Source organism: Bombina bombina, chromosome 2 (genome assembly GCF_027579735.1).
Source record: "Bombina bombina isolate aBomBom1 chromosome 2, aBomBom1.pri, whole genome shotgun sequence".
Taxonomy (NCBI): domain Eukaryota; kingdom Metazoa; phylum Chordata; class Amphibia; order Anura; family Bombinatoridae; genus Bombina; species Bombina bombina.
The window spans coordinates 405,176,317-405,193,484 of NC_069500.1; the positions used below are offsets into that span (position 1 = coordinate 405,176,317).

Sequence of the window (17,168 nt, forward strand, 5' to 3'; positions counted from 1 at the left end):
AAACTGGTCACATTTGTTTGAATCCCCTTAAATGGACTATGAACTCCCAGATTTCCTATAATGGATTTTAAAAGCATGTTTTAAACTTTTCCTGTTTCCAAGGAAAACGAGAGATCTGAAGTCTAGTAAATCAACAAAGGTAGCTTTTCCCATTTTGCAGTTTTCAAGATTTATTTTTTTCTTCAATAGAGGTTTTCTCTAATGTAGTCCTCCAAACCACTAAAAAGCTTGAAACAACTGCTTTAGACTTCAGATTACTTGTTTTTGTGAACAAAATTTCTTAAATTCAAATTATGCTATTATAATACATTCTAGAATATATGGGAATTTGGTGTTGCTTTAATATATTATACTTGCTTATTGTCTGTTATTTCACTGGTGACCTAATTTCTGCTCACTCTGCCTGCAAACCTCTATAATCCTGTAGTCTCTTGTTGCTTTAAACTAAACCACCCTTGGTTTTAGGGTATCACTACAATGTGTGACGCACCCTACTTTGCATCCAAGATTATCTTACCATGAAAGCAGTAAAAAAGTTTAAATGTTATATTTTGTATAAGATCTATTCATCTTCATCTATATCCTTTATTCTGTTGATCTTTGTATTCTATATTGTGAAGTAAACTTAATATGAGGGTATATGTAGCAGCAATACCCACCATACCTACTAATAGCCATAATTTAGCATGTAGCGTTATAAGGGGACTATAAATTATTATAATATATATGTGTACTGCAGCTGATTGTTTTTTATTCTATAAATCTGCCTTTCTATTTTTTTCTATGCCAGTCTGCTAATCAGTAAAAATGTATGGCTAAAAATATGGCAGCATAGTTGTGAGTTGGTACAGTATTTTGTTACTTTATTGCACCGGTACAGTGTTCAAACGAGATGCTTGTATTGGGAAAACTGTTACAGTTTTGTAATTAAACTACTGAGTACACAATTTATACACTTGATAAAACTATTGCTGCATTTTATTTGTTATCTGCAGGATGCTTTTTCTGCTGCGCACATTGTGGTACTCTATAAAAACCTATCTCTTGCTTTTAGCCATACTCTCAGCTTTTGTAAATGCTGCTTCTATACTATTTTTAAACCTTTTGTGTTGCCTCAATTAACAATGTTGTTTTGTTTTCAGTTCTTCCCAGCATATCCGTCTCCGATGCCTGGGATGCCCCCAATGCTTCCACATTCAGGTCCATTTGGGTCTCTTCAGGGAGCATTTCAGCCTAAGGTGAGCATAGCATTGTGGAATTACTGCATGACATTCAAAAGTGTGCTTGAATTAACGATCTGTTGCACATATACAGAGTACTTCAGATGATGATGTAGACACTTTGCAACTGTGGTGGTCCGAAAGAGTGCTTCAGATGCTTCTCCTTCTAATCCATCCTGTTCCTCTGTAGCAAGAAATGTCACATTATAACCCACATTTATTTTATGTTGTCCTACAAAATGCCAGTATTTCCTCTCTACTTGTGTATTGTACTCTCATATACACACACTGTAGATTTTATTGTTTTTAAATGGTGTGCGTTGTCATATGCACTGTTGACAGAACAGTGTCACACTTTGCGTGCATGCTTTGTGTATGCAATGGGTCTCTACTGTGTTTGTTGTTTAAACAGTGTGCTTCTTATAGACATGCATATGTTCATGTTGATATTGAGATATATATATATATATATATATATATATATATATATATATATATATATATATATAATGTTTTTTGTGGGGGGGGGTTTCAAAGATATTGGAAAAATTCACTAGTTCTTGACCTATGTATGTAGCAGCTGCTTGTGAGAACATTTTTGTAAAAGAGGCTGTTAACTGTCAAACCTGACATATAAATGTACATTGTACATCCTCATATTATCCAGTATGGTAATTGTTCCTAAGATAGGCTAGTGGCTGTTATATGACACTGTCATAAGACATAAACCTACTGTGATTGATGTCAATAAAAAGAAAAAAGTTTACAAATCAAGAAATTAGCTATTCATATCCTATCCACAGACCTCAAACCCCATTGACGTCACAAGCAGACCTGGCACAGTACATCACACCCTGCTGCCGAAGACACCTGGGGTTTGTAATTTTTCTTTACCATAAAAAAGGAAAGCCCCGATTTTCGGTGGTATTACAACTTCATGTAGCTACATGTATTACATGTCAAAATTAGTCTCCAGTCAGCTCGAATATAGAATACAGACCTTTTACATGTATTCAAGCATGCTAGAATGTAATTCCCATTCCTTTTAGAATGTCATTTTCTTACTTCTTGGAAACTATATTCTTTGAGGTTGTTTTACCGAGCATAACAAGCCCGTTTTAATTGGACAAAATCCCAGCATGCAGCAGTATTTTCTTGTTCACATGACCCACAACAATATCATTTTTATATTTGTATGTCCTGTGTTTTAATCACATGTTTATTCCGTTGTCTTTTTTTCTTTCTTATAGGTCACTGATCCATACAGGACATCAGTAAGAGTAAGTTCCCTGTCATGATGTCTTTGATTTGGTTAAGCAGTGACTCTACAATTAGTGGTTAAGATAAACTTACCAGCACTTAAACCGAGTTCCTTATAGCCAGATGTGGGGACTTTCAGGGCACCCATAATAGAATAATAACTTTTTTAAAGAGGCAATATATGGAGTCTGCTAGAGACCTGCAGTGTCCTCTTATCTCTCTCCCTCTGTATGGGACATTCATGTCACACAGTGCCCTTTTTATGACTTAATTTAACCCGTTTCAGTACTGGATAAAATTGCATTACAGGACACTGAATTGGTTAAAACAAATATACTTTTGCTCCCATCTAAACACAAGAGTTTATTCCTAACACAATACATAAATATTGACCAATATAATCAGTTTGCATGGACAAAAGCCAAGACAATGCAGCTAGTCTTATTCTGACAGCACATAGCAGTACTTTTTGTGTCCAATTCAAGAAATGGTTAATGAAAACATGAAATACTGCTTTAAAATGGTTAGTACCCTAGGCTCAAAGCAGTGCAATGTTGAGGTTTCCTTTGCGGTGAAATAGCCCCTTTATTTAAGGAACTTTTTAAAACAATTCTTTATTAGGGATTCTTTTATTTGCTTGGGGCCCTAAGCCTGTCAATGCAGTGTTGTCAGTACTCACTCCAGTTTCCCTTGCTTTGCAGAAACCAGGCAAGTGGTGTGCAGTACATGTTCAGATAGCATGGCAAATCTACCACCACCAGCAGAAGATGAAGGTAAAAGCCTTGCGTTAACATTTGGGGTCAGGGCTGTGGCGCGTATGTCTCATTCATGGGGAGCAGTGCATAAAAAAGCCCTTTTAACCTTCCTTAGAGTAGCAGTGCCAAAGCGATTTGCAATGCATGATTATTGCCAAAGAGGTTAAAGGTTTTAAAGTATTTTTTCACAATTTTTTTTCTATCTAGACTATAAGGAAAACCCTGAGAAATTAAAATATAAAATTATTACTCTAGCAAAAAAAAAATGTAATTCCAATTAGATGTACATAAATTATTTGTAAAACTTAGAGCGTTTGAGTTGCACTACTGTTTTCTGGTGTTGGCTTTACTATCTTATTTGCACATTAAATTACACAATTATGCAGGTCTAATGACAATGCTGTAGTTTTGCTTTAAAACACCAGCTAACAAATATTTGGGGGAGGGCTAATATAGTGAGTTTTTATTTGATTACAAGCAATAAATATATATTCTGAATGGACAGGGATTTTCGGGCAGCCCAAATCGCAGTCTGCTGTGTTCTTTGCAGCATGTATATTCTCCTTAAAAAAAATGTATCCCCAGCAGCAAATAATCTAATTTAATAAATACTCCAAGGGAATAACTACCCTAGATGACAAGAGTATAAAGCCTCACACAGTAGCATGTGTCAGTCAAGTGGCCAGAGCGAGTCACAGAAACCCCTTTAGCATATTTTATAATAAAGCAGAAGCATTTAAAAGCCACATGCCTGGGATCAGTAACCTTTTCACAAGTCCGGCGTGACAGTGCTTTAAGGGATGATCACAAAGGGCTGTTTGGACACACAATGTTTGGAGGGATTTTTGGAATAAAAAAAATTCTATACAGCTAGATCTAATATATATATATATATGGAAAAGAGAGGTAAATTTGTTTTAGGCTTGCGCTGTGTATTAAATGCAAATATTTCTTTTGCTTTGTGTACAGTTCCTGGTGTATTTCTAAGCAGCTTAGTCTGGTAATTCCATTATCAAAAAGGAATAAGCAAGTATGGGTAGCAATTGGGGGTTCCAAACTTTAGCACTTGTAGAAAGGGAGTAACATAAAAGGGGAGAACAGTTTATGGTGCAGTATAACTATACTGGTTTACAGCATGGTATAAAAAACGGTTTTGTTGCTCACCTTTTTGCCTCAGAGTCTGTGAGGTATAGGGAGTGTCTTGCTTCTCCTCTGTGGAGTATGGTAGTTGTTAAATGCCAGTGATGATTAACATCTGTGTGATGCTAGTAGAAAAACTTCCTTTTCAGGTGATATAATATCCCTATTTGAGAGGGACAATAAAAGACTTCCCCTCTCAGGGGTATGGTAGATGCCTTTCAATCAGTAAATGAAACAATTGCCAATGGTTGATGCAAATAAAATGTCTTATTTTAGCACAAAACTATCCGGAGATTTTTTAATCACTAGCACTAATACTGGTTGTTTTGTGCTAAAATAAGACATTTTATTTGCATCAACCATTGGCAATTGTTTCATTTACTGATTGAAAGGCATCTACCATACCCCTGAGAGGGGAAGTCTTTTATTATCCCTCTCAAATAGGGATATTATATCACCTGAAAAGGAAGTTTTTCTACTAGCATCACACAGATGTTAATCAGCATTAGCATTTAAAGGGACATTAAACACTTTGAGATGGTAATATAAAATGATAGATTGTATATATAAAACAACTCTGCAATATACTTTAATTATTTATTTTATCCTCTTTGCCTGTAATTCCATTCTGAAATTGTGAGCTTTTCAGTTCCTGTTAGAAATGGAAGTGCAGAACACTGTTAAATCCAGCACAACCATTGGCTGCACACTCTAGTGACCTATTTAGTGACCTGACCCTAATTGGCCACAGCAGAGAAGGTAACACAAGTTACAACATGGCAGCTTTACACTTATGTTGTCACTTTTTAAACAACTAATGAAACTTTAAAAAAATACATCTACCTGTTAGTCATGGACTAATCTTTTCTTTGAATGCATCATTCTATCTAGCATGTATTTAGTGTTTAATGTCCCTTTAACAACTACCATACTCCACAGAGGAGAAGCAAGACACTCCCTATACCTCAGACTCTGAGGCAAAAAGGTGAGGAACAAAACCGTTTTTTATACCATGCTGTAAACCAGTATAGTTATATTGCACCATAAACTGTTCTCCCCTTTTATGTTACACCCTTTCTACAAGCGCTAAAAGGTTAAAGGGTCAGGACAATTTTTCTTTCATGATTCAGATAGTGAATACAATTTTAAAGGGACACTGAATCCAATTTTTTTTTTCTTTCGTGATTCAGATAGAGCATGAAATTTTAAGCAACTTTCTAATTTACTCCTATTATCAAATTTTCTTCATTCTCTTGGTATCTTTATTTGAAATGCAAGACTGTACGTTTAGATGCCAGCCCATTTTTGGTGAATAACCTGGGTTATTCTTGCTGATTGGTGGATACATTTATCCACCAATAAATAAGTGCTCTCCAGAGTTTTGAACCAAAAAAGAAGCTTAGATGCCTTCTTTTTCAAAATAAAGATAGCAAGTGAACGAAGAAAATTGATAATATGAGTTAATTAGAAAGTTGCTTAAAATTGCATGCTCTATCTGAATCACGAAAGAAAACATTTGGGTTCAGTGTCCCTTTAAACAACTTTCCATTTTACTTCTATTATCTAATTTGCTTCACTCTCTTAGTATCCTTTGTTAAAGAAACAGCAATGCACAAGTGTGAGCCAATAAAATGAGGCGAGATATATATGCAGCCACCAATTAGCAGCTCCTGAGCCTACCTAGGTATGATTTTACACAAAGGATACCAAGAGAATGAAGCAAATTAGATAATAGAATTACTTTAGAAAGTTGATTATAATTGCACACTATCTGAATCATGAAAGAAAAACTTTGGGTTTCATATCCCTTTAACATGTTTCTTACTGTTTTAATTAGTTTTAAATTGTTATTCTTATATGAAAAGGAAAAGCTGCGATTCATTAGAGCATGCTATTTTAGCATTAGTGCTCCTTGCTATCTATGTGTTTCACCCTGCGAGTGGGTTGCATGTGTGAGCAGGACACAGCTGGTGGGCTAATTAGGAATGCCATATACATGTAGCCAAAAATCACCTGCTATTTCCTGCTCATGAGCTGCTGTTTTTGTGACTCATGATGAGGAGGACTTTAGCTATGTGTATGTGGGTAACCCTCCTGTAGTAGTTTAGCAGCGGACACATACAGATCTTACACACTAATTAGTTCATTTCCTGTTTGCAAAATGTGTTTTTAGGATTTACAAGTGTATTAATGAAATTGCTGATTCAGCATATTCTGTATCCACAAATAGAGCTGTTGGAGTTTACCTTTTCACGCAGTGAGCAATTGATACTTGTAAATGAGTTGTATGTAAACTTTTTTTGATGAACCAAAATATTCTGCAGATATTTGTGAAGCGGTCTAATGAGCATGCTGAAACCTAGATTATCGTATTACATGTTTATCAATTGCATGCCTGTTTCTGACAGCAGATGCAGTTGGACCCGCACAAGCTGGATATTTGTGGGAAACTGGACCTGTTTAGCAGGCCACCTGCTCCAGGAGTCTTCCCAGGATTCCCTTACCCTCATGATTTAGCTCGGCCTATGTTCTCTAGCACAGGTAAGGATTCTTTTTACTGAAATGTTGGTCTGCATAGAGATACCTGTGTCTAATTTCTCTGCAATGCTTTACTCATTCTCTCCTTACAGTGTAGATCCACTACTTCTTTATGGGGTAAACATCCCTTTGATACCTCTCACTACTACTGCTACATAGTGCTTAGAAGCCTTTCTGGTAGCCAAGGGGGCTAAAACATACAGGGTTCATGATTGCTTTTTAATTTAATCTCACAAGATGTCCCATTATACATTTCTTATTAGAAGTTCATGCGCAAGAATATAGCAATCTGTTTACACCAGCACTATGCCAGTATAGCAATCAAACAAGTGTAGAAAGCAGCTCCTGGAATGAAGGGCAACTGAGTTCAGCCTCTAAATCCAAGGTATTTGTTTGTTTGGCATGATTAGTTATAGTGCTAATACTTCCGGAGAGCAGAGGCACAAATATAGCAAGTACGTACAGCATCTGCCTTTTCAAGATTGATGTATTTATCATTAGTCATGATTTATTTATCATTAGGCAAAAAGGAAGGGCAAGTCTAATATTGCTAACGCTTTTCTCAAACATTAACAGGTTGTGACAGCTATTTGCAAGTTGCATAAATACAATTTATTACCCTGTAAAACATGGTTTTCCTGCTTATAAATGACTGATAGACTTTTCTTTTTGATATCCATTTCTGCCACTGCAAGTTTGGTTAATAAATATAGAGCTAATTCAGTTCTAAAAACAAAAAAACACGCAACTAAACAAAACCTCTTGGCTTTTTTTTTTAAATGGTGAAATGAATATGTAATGGCTTTGCTTCCCTTATTTAGATAGCACCACACAAATGCTGCTGCATCAATCTGTGAATAAATAAAATGCCTTCCAAACAGTATCTGTGTCATTCTTCTTTCCTTATCAGACAGCAGTGTCACATCATGAATCATTGCTCAGCTGAGATCCCTTGTTACCAACGCAACATCTATTGCTAGACTTGCCATCTATAAGATGGATGCTCTGTGCCTGCTAATCTGTCCACATAATAAGACAGGTCTAAAGACTCTTAGCTGTTTTGTTGATTAATTACATTTAATTCTTATATACAGCTTAAATGTTTTATATGTATTTATTACAAAATTAATGTAACAAACCTAATTGGATACAGTTTTTAGCAATATCATGACATACTAGTTATTTTAACTCTTAAATAATCCATAATAATAAACGTCCTCAGTGATGTCTACAAAATATGCCTGTGGCTAAAAGCAATGTATCTCAAATTTAGATGCCAAAATGCAATTTCATGGCTACAAGAAAAAGAGCACATTATGGCAAGATCACTTGATATTGTGCTCTGTATATGGATCCTTGCTAAGTTCTGACAGCTATAAAGAAATTAATTCAGTCCATTTTTTTAACCATCTCTTCAACCTGGAAGGCTAATTCTCTTCACAGGACATACACAACACTTTGGCTGCTAGAGAATACAAAATCCCCTTGCTGCACGTAGCCGTCTGTCTTTTAAGGAGTTGAAGAATCATTGCAAACAAAATGTTATAATGCATTAGAGCATTTTATTAGTGCACTATTATTCCAAATAACTGTGTTTAACGTATAGACAGAGAGAAGCACTCAACCAGGAATGAGCAATGGCTCAGTAGCTTGTTTATTGCCTGCTCATTCTGATCCCTCCTAAAAAGCCTAGTCCAGCCCCGAAGTACCAGGCAAACCTCCTTTGAGACTGGGAAATGGCAACCCCGGATGACCGTTTCTTCCTTCTGTGTGCCTGAAGCTGCTCCTAGGGTGGCAACTAGCCATAGAACAAGCTATTATGCTATTGTTTGTTGCCTTTTTTGTGCACTTCTCTCTTTATGCAAACTGTGTTTAACTCCTGTTTAAAGTCCGTTCCAGAACATCAATGCATGTCTAATTTTTTATTATTCTTGTCTTGTGTATCTTTAACACAATTACATTACTTTGTAGTTGTGACTATTTTAGCTAGTTGAACCATGGTTACTAGAAATAAATCCAGCAATATAGCTATATCTTGGGTAATATGTAAGCTAATACTTAGCAGAAACACTTCACTAGCTGTTGATGGACTTTTGCAATTCGTAAGGGAGCCACCTTTAAGATACTAAAAGCTTAGTGATTAAAGGGACAGTCAAGTCCAAAAAAAAACTTTCATTTTTCAAATAGGGCATGTAATTTTAAACAACTTTCCAATTTACTTTTATCAACAATTTTGCTTTGTTCTATTGGCATTCTAGTTGAAAGCAAACCTAGGAAGGCACATATGATAATTTCTAAGCCCTTGAAGGCCGCCTCTATTTTATTTACTTTTCACAGCAGGGGAGAGCAAGCTCATGTAGGCCATATAGATAGCATTGTTATCACGCCCGTGGCTAGTGGCAGACACTGCACTAATTGGCTAAAATGCAAGTCAATAGATAACTAAAAGTCATGTGATTAGGGGCGGTCAGAAGATGCTTAGATACAAGTTAGTCACAGAAGTAAAAAGTGTCCTAATATAACAGTGTTGGTTTTGCAAAACTGGGGAATGGGTTATAAAGGGATTGTCTATCTCTTTAAACATCAAAAATTCTGGTGTTGACTGTCCCTTTAAGTCTGTCCATTGTTCCTGGAAGGCACAAGGTCTCATTTGGTGAATATTTACTAGGCTATAATATAAGATACAGAAATTGCTGAATTTTGGATTTAATGTCTAGCTTTTCCTATTTTATAATATACATAGGCCATCAATCTTAAATGTATCTAACAACTTTACAATATAAATGGTTTACAGATATCAGTTTATAATTGAAATACATAGGTAGCTGGTAAAGGAATTGTAAAATACTGATTTTATTACATTTACCAAGGTAAAGTAAAGATATTTACTGTTATATTGCCTACAGCAGAAGTTTGTAAAGCATTGTAGCTACCATAATGTCTCTTTACACAACTTTCCCAATTGTAACAAAACATTGTTTAATTAGTATGCTGAATGCTATATTGTTTGCACTTTAAAAAGGTGAATTAAAGTCAAGGGAGTTCTGCAAACTGGCAAGTGTACACTGGTTAATAATCTAAGCAGCGTTTGTAGGGAATGAAAGAGGGTGAATCATTATCAATATGTTTTTTTACCTCCTAACAGGCCCAACACACCCAGCAGCCTCTCCTTTTGGACCTTCACCACATCATAGCAGCTTCCTGCCCACAAGCCACCTGGCTGGTAAGTGTAAGTAAATCACCCTACTTATATTTGCACACACACTTCAGTGATTGTGGTTGGCCTTAAAGTAAGTTGATTTTGACTAGGTAGGTGAGAGTTAATTTCTGACACCGAACAGGACGTTGTTATTCCTTCTTTAATACTGAGCCACTTAACTGCTGTAGTTTTGTCTGGGGTAAACCCACCCAGAACACTATGCTGCAGGCTTCACTAGCATTGAAGGGTTTCATTACCACAAGTTAAAGAGCACTGCAATGGCCTTAAACCAATTGAAGAGCTTATGACTAAATACTTTTGTAACATTCTTGTTGACAATTATTTGTGACCTCTGCTTATGAGCTTGCAAAAGAATGAAGCATTATTATGTAATATACAGGACTTTACACCATGCTAACGTGATTAGAATAGTTTTTTGTTTTTAACTGCAGTCTGCAAGTAACCCAAATAGGCCATGTATAGAGAGTCCCACCCTCAGCCATTTGTGGGTCAGTTAAGAGATTGGATGACTAGGTAAACAGATCTTCAATAGCTAATTATAATTTCACTCTACGCTTGGATATGCAGTTATCTTTGTTCACTGATTAATCAATTGTTGGAATGCATAATAGTACCCTCAAAAAGCATTTTTTTTTAAATTAAACCCAGTTTAAAAAAAAAAATTAAATTTTGGTAAGAGTTTACTCTTACAAAAGGATCCGGCCAGGCAGAAAATAATTAAATCTGTTAAGGGTACTTAGAGATTCGACCTAGGGAACGCTGTTATTAAAGGACCACTAGAAGAATGTAACTGAGATGAACAGGTCAAGAGACATATTTTCATGGGAGTGGATATTATGCTGCAAGACTGATCATTGGCAATCTGAACTTGATGATGAGATGAAACTAAATCTACAGAAATGCCTAATATTAAGTTTGAATTGTTCAGAAACTGCTCAGCAAAGTAGACAGTTATTGCAGTGTAGCACATTAGTACAAATCTGTAGTCTAAAAAGGCATTTTGAGTTAAGACAAATACTCTTTTAGCTTTATTAAGCACCCTCAATGCACCAAGACAGATATTTTTGCTGTTCCTTCCTGTCTTGAACTCCTATTTGGACTAAATGCTCCATGTCCTACTTGCCTATGAAAGATTGTGTTGAGCCTGAGGTTAATGTATACATTTCTTATGCTTACTGCTAGAGAGCTGGTTTTGTTTTGCATACACACATCGTTCAGGCTGCGAAAGATAACCCTCCATTTACATGAGCTAGTCCCATCCACCTCAAAAATAACTGATCATTCAGATACCAAGTACCTGAATTCCATTATACCCTATTCTACATTTCTATTACTTATTATGTGGATTATCCTCTTAAAATTGATGCAGTTGTTTAATGTTTAGTGCAAAAAAGATAATTTTCTAGGCATGCGAGTTCTGGTCATTCGTTAGCGGCTTAATAGGGATGATGTCAGCCACCAGTGGATTTCTGCTTTTTCCCCGAGTCTATTCCTTCTTATGGAAGTGCAACACACTAAGATCTGAGCAAATTCATGACATTTTCCTAATAAATTACAAGGGTGTGTTTCAAAGCCTAAAGGGTTTATTAACATTTTTTGTGATTATGCAATATATCACCACCTCTTTGCTATGTGTTGTATTATTGAAGCTTCAGAGTGCTGTTTGGCCAATTTAAATACAGATCATCTGGCATGTGCAGTGTCACACTGCTAAATATCCATATAGTGTTCTCTGTTATAGCTTATGCTTCTATAGGAGTGATGATGCTTATTGCTAAAGGTATGGTGGCAACCTTGGGCCTTTCAAGGCTAAAATTGCTCATTTATTATTTTATTTTATTATTAATGCTTAAGAGGAAAAAGTATATCAAGCAAAGGTTGTCAAACAGGAGAAAATTAATTCCTGAATCTCCTGTGAGTCCAGTTTTAGTAAAAACAAAAAAAAACACATTCATATCAGCATTGATTAAAACTACATCTGAAATCTATATCTGAAACATTGAAGGACACCTGAGTGGGTAAGCAGTTTCTGCCCAGCTGAAAACCATGTGCTAATTTATTGTTTTGCACAGTTACATGAAAAAACTAGATATGTCTTGTCTCACAGCTTGTACCCTTCAATTTTTTTATATTGTGTCAACCCCTCTTCAATCTTTGTTTTTTCAATACAGCATTTATGAAGGGTCAGTACTTTATGGTTTAAATCAGGTATGGTCAACTGGTGGCGCATGGGCCACATGCACTTGTGTTTGCGTGGCCTGGGAAAATGCAGAGCTAAGAATGTTTGTTATAGTTTTGGTGGCTGAAGGAAAACAGAACTAAAAATGTATGTTTTAGGGACTTCTGCCGTTAATATTTCTCTTGTAGTGTATCCAGTCCACGGATCATCCATTACTTGTGGGATATTCTCCTTCCCAACAGGAAGTTGCAAGAGGATCACCCACAGCAGAGCTGCTATATAGCTCCTCCCCTCACTGCCATATCCAGTCATTCTCTTGCAACTCTCAACTAAGATGGAGGTCGTAAGAGGACTGTGGTGTTTTATACTTAGTTTATTTCTTCAATCAAAAGTTTATTTTTAAATGGTACCGGAGTGTACTGTTTATCTCAGGCCGTATTTAGAAGAAGAATCTGCCTGCGTTTTCTATGATTTTAGCAGAAGTAACTAAGATCCTTTGCTGTTCTCACATATTCTGAGGAGTGAGGTAACTTCAGAGAGGGAATGGCGTGCAGGTTTTCCTGCAATAAGGTATGTGCAGTTAATATTTTTCTAGGGATGGAATTTGCTCGAAAATGCTGCCGATACCGAAGTAATGTAAGTAAAGCCTTAAATGCAGTGATAGCAACTGGTATCAGGCTTATTAATAGAGATACATACTCTTATAAAAGTGTATTTTAAAACGTTTGCTGGCATGTTTAATAGTTTTTTACATATGTTTGGTGATAAAGCTTATTGGGGCCTAGTTTTTTCCACATGGCTGGCTTGAATTTTGCCTAGAAACAGTTCCCTGAGGCTTCCCACTGTTGTAATATGAGTGGGAGGGGCCTATTTTGGCGTTTTTTTGCACAGCAAAAATTACAGACAAAGACATCCAGCTTCTTCCTGCATGATCCAGGACTTCTCTGAAGGGCTCAAAAGGCTTCAAAAGTCGTATTGAGGGAGGTAAAAAGCCACAGTAGAGCTGTGGCAGTTGTGACTGTTTAAAAAACGTTTTTGTCATTTGTTATTCCGTTTTTGGTATTATGGGGTTAATCATCCATTTGCAAGTGGGTGCAATGCTCTGCTAACTTATTACATACACTGTAAAAATTTCGTTAGTGTAACTGCATTTTTTCACTGTTATTTCAAAATTTGGGAAAATTTGTGTTTCTTAAAGGCGCAGTAACGTTTTTTATATTGCTTGTAAACTTGTTTTAAAGTGTTTTCCAAGCTTGCTAGTCTCATTGCTAGTCTGTTTAAACATGTCTGACACAGAGGAACCTACTTGTTCATTATGTTTGAAAGCCATGGTGGAGCCCCATAGGAGAATGTGTACTAAATGTATTGATTTCACCTTAAACAGTAAAGATCAGTCTTTATCTATAAAATAATTGTCACCAGAGGGTTCTGTCGAGGGGGAAGTTATGCCGACTAACTCTCCCCACGTGTCAGACCCTTCGCCTCCCGCTCAGGGGACACACGCTAATATGGCGCCAATTGCATCAGGGACGCCCATAGCGACTACCTTGCAGGACATGGCTGCAATCATGAATAATACCCTGTCAGAGGTATTATCTAGATTGCCTGAATTAAGAGGCAAGCGCGATAGCTCTGGGGTTAGGAGAGATACAGAGCGCGCAAATGCTGTTAGAGCAATGTCTGATACTGCGTCACAGTATGCAGAACATGAGGACGGAGAGCTTCAGTCTGTGGGTGACATCTCTGACTTGGGGAAACCTGATTCAGAGATTTCTAATTTTAAATTTAAGCTTGAGAACCTCCGTGTATTGCTTGGGGAGGTATTAGCTGCTCTGAATGACTGTAACACAGTTGCAATTCCAGAGAAATTGTGTAGGCTGGATAGATACTATGCGGTGCCGGTGTGTACTGACGTTTTTCCTATACCTAAAAGGCTTACAGAAATTATTAGCAAGGAGTGGCATAGACCCGGTGTGCCCTTTTCCCCACCTCCTATATTTAGAAAAATGTTTCCAATAGACGCCACTACACGGGACTTATGGCAGACGGTCCCTAAGGTGGAGGGAGCAGTTTCTACTTTAGCAAAGCGTACCACTATCCCGGTTGAGTACAGTTGTGCTTTTTCAGATCCAATGGATAAAAAATTGGAGGGTTACCTTAAGAAAATGTTTATTCAACAAGGTTTTATTTTACAGCCCCTTGCATGCATTGCGCCTGTCACTGCTGCGGCGGCATTCTGGTTTGAGGCCCTGGAAGAGGCCATCCAGACAGCTCCATTGAATGAAATTATTGACAAGCTTAGAACGCTTAAGCTAGCTAACTCATTTGTTTCTGATGCCATTGTTCATTTGACTAAACTAACGGCTAAGAATTCCGGATTCGCCATCCAGGCGCGTAGGGCGCTATGGCTTAAATCCTGGTCAGCTGACGTGACTTCAAAGTCTAAATTACTCAACATTCCTTTCAAGGGGCAGACCTTATTCGGGCCTGGCTTGAAGGAAATTATTGCTGACATTACTGGAGGCAAGGGTCATACCCTTCCTCAGGACAGGGCCAAATCAAAGGCCAAACAGTCTAATTTTCGTGCCTTTCGAAATTTCAAGGCAGGAGCAGCATCAACTTCCTCCGCTTCAAAACAAGAGGGAACTGTTGCTCATTCCAGACAGGCCTGGAAACCTAACCAGTCCTGGAACAAGGGCAAGCAGGCCAGAAAGCCTGCTGCTGCCCCCAAGACAGCATGAAGGAACGGCCCCCTATCCAGAAACGGATCTAGTGGGGGGCAGACTTTCTCTCTTCGCCCAGGCGTGGGCAAGAGATGTTCAGGATCCCTGGGCGTTGGAGATCATATCTCAGGGATATCTTCTGGACTTCAAAGCTTCTCCTCCACAAGGGAGATTTCATCTTTCAAGGTTATCAGCAAACCAGATAAAGAAAGAGGCATTCCTAAGCTGTGTGCAAGACCTCCTAGTAATGGGAGTGATCCATCCAGTTCCGCGGACGGAACAAGGACAGGGATTTTATTCAAATCTGTTTGTGGTTCGCAAGAAAGAGGGAACCTTCAGACCAATCTTGGATCTAAAGATCTTAAACAAATTCCTCAGAGTTCCATCATTCAAAATGGAAACTATTCGAACCATCCTATCCATGATCCAAGAGGGTCAGTACATGACCACAGTGGACTTAAAGGATGCCTACCTTCACATACCGATTCACAAAGATCATCATCGGTTCCTAAGGTTTGCCTTTCTAGACAGGCATTACCAATTTGTAGCTCTTCCCTTCGGGTTGGCCACTGCCCCGAGAATTTTTACAAAGGTTCTGGGCTCACTTCTGGTGGTTCTAAGACCGCGAGGCATAGCGGTGGCTCCGTATCTAGACGACATCCTGATACAGGCGTCAAGCTTTCAAATTGCCAAGTCTCATACAGAGATAGTTCTGGCATTTCTGAGGTCGCATGGGTGGAAAGTGAACGTGGAAAAGAGTTCTCTATCACCACTCACAAGAATCTCCTTCCTAGGGACTCTTATAGATTCTGTAGAGATGAAAATTTACCTGACGCAGTCCAGGTTATCAAAACTTCTAAATGCTTGCCGTGTCCTTCATTCCATTCCACGCCCGTCAGTGGCTCAGTGCATGGAAGTAATCGGCTTAATGGTAGCGGCAATGGACATAGTGCCATTTGCGCGCCTGCATCTCAGACCGCTGCAATTATGCATGCTAAGTCAGTGGAATGGGGATTACTCAGATTTGTCCCCTCTACTAAATCTGGATCAAGAGACCAGAGATTCTCTTTGGTGGCTTTCTCGGGTCCATCTGTCCAAGGGTATGACCTTTCGCAGGCCAGATTGGACGATTGTAAAAACAGATGCCAGCCTTCTAGGTTGGGGCGCAGTCTGGAACTCTCTGAAGGCTCAGGGATCGTGGACTCAGGAGGTGAAACTCCTCCCAATAAATATTCTGGAGTTAAGAGCAATATTCAAGGCTCTTCTAGCTTGGCCTCAGTTAGCAACACTGAGGTTCATCAGATTTCAGTCGGACAACATCACGACTGTGGCTTACATCAACCATCAAGGGGGAACCAGGAGTTCCCTAGCGATGTTAGAAGTCTCAAAGATAATTCGCTGGGCAGAGTCTCACTCTTGCCACCTGTCAGCGATCCACATCCCAGGCGTAGAGAACTGGGAGGCGGTTTTTCTAAGTCGACAGACTTTTCATCCGGGGGAGTGGGAACTCCATCCGGAGGTGTTTGCTCAACTGGTCCATCGTTGGGGCAAACCAGAACTGGATCTCATGGCGTCTCGCCAGAACGCCAAGCTTCCTTGTTACGGATCCAGGTCCAGGGACCCGGGAGCAACGCTGATAGATGCTCTAGCAGCTCCTTGGTTCTTCAACCTGGCCTATGTGTTTCCACCGTTTCCTCTGCTCCCTCGACTGATTGCCAAAATCAAACAGGAGAGAGCATCAGTGATTCTGATAGCGCCTGCGTGGCCACGCAGGACCTGGTATGCAGACCTAGTGGACATGTCATCTCTTCCACCATGGACTCTGCCTCTGAGGCAGGACCTTCTAATACAAGGTCCTTTCAATCATCCAAATCTACTTTCTCTGAGACTGACTGCATGGAGATTGAACGCTTGATTCTATCAAGGCGTGGCTTCTCCGAGTCAGTCATTGATACCTTAATACAGGCTCGGAAGCCTGTCACCAGGAAAATCTACCATAAGATATGGCGTAAATATCTTTATTGGTGTGAATCCAAGAGTTACTCATGGAGTAAGGTTAGGATTCCTAGGATATTGTCCTTTCTCCAAGAGGGTTTGGACAAAGGCTTATCAGCTAGTTCTTTAAAAGGACAG

At 38.4% G+C, this 17,168-nt stretch overlaps 1 protein-coding gene across 11 annotated transcripts in view; it reads left to right on the top strand.

The window, feature by feature from the left end:
- Window positions 1–17,168, top strand: part of FBRSL1 (fibrosin like 1) — a 1,105,387-nt gene that overhangs the window by 1,078,922 nt on the left and 9,297 nt on the right. For 4 of the 11 annotated variants that reach the window (XM_053701877.1, XM_053701881.1, XM_053701884.1 and 1 more), the window contains exons 11-16: window positions 1,143–1,238; window positions 2,024–2,095; window positions 2,471–2,500; window positions 3,182–3,253; window positions 6,784–6,916; window positions 10,059–10,142. In XM_053701877.1, coding sequence (XP_053557852.1) covers window positions 1,143–1,238; window positions 2,024–2,095; window positions 2,471–2,500; window positions 3,182–3,253; window positions 6,784–6,916; window positions 10,059–10,142 — 487 coding nt within the window. The remainder of the gene's footprint in view (window positions 1–1,142; window positions 1,239–2,023; window positions 2,096–2,470; window positions 2,501–3,181; window positions 3,254–6,783; window positions 6,917–10,058; window positions 10,143–17,168) is intronic. The other 7 variants (XM_053701879.1, XM_053701887.1, XM_053701885.1 and 4 more) reach the window with 4 other exon arrangements.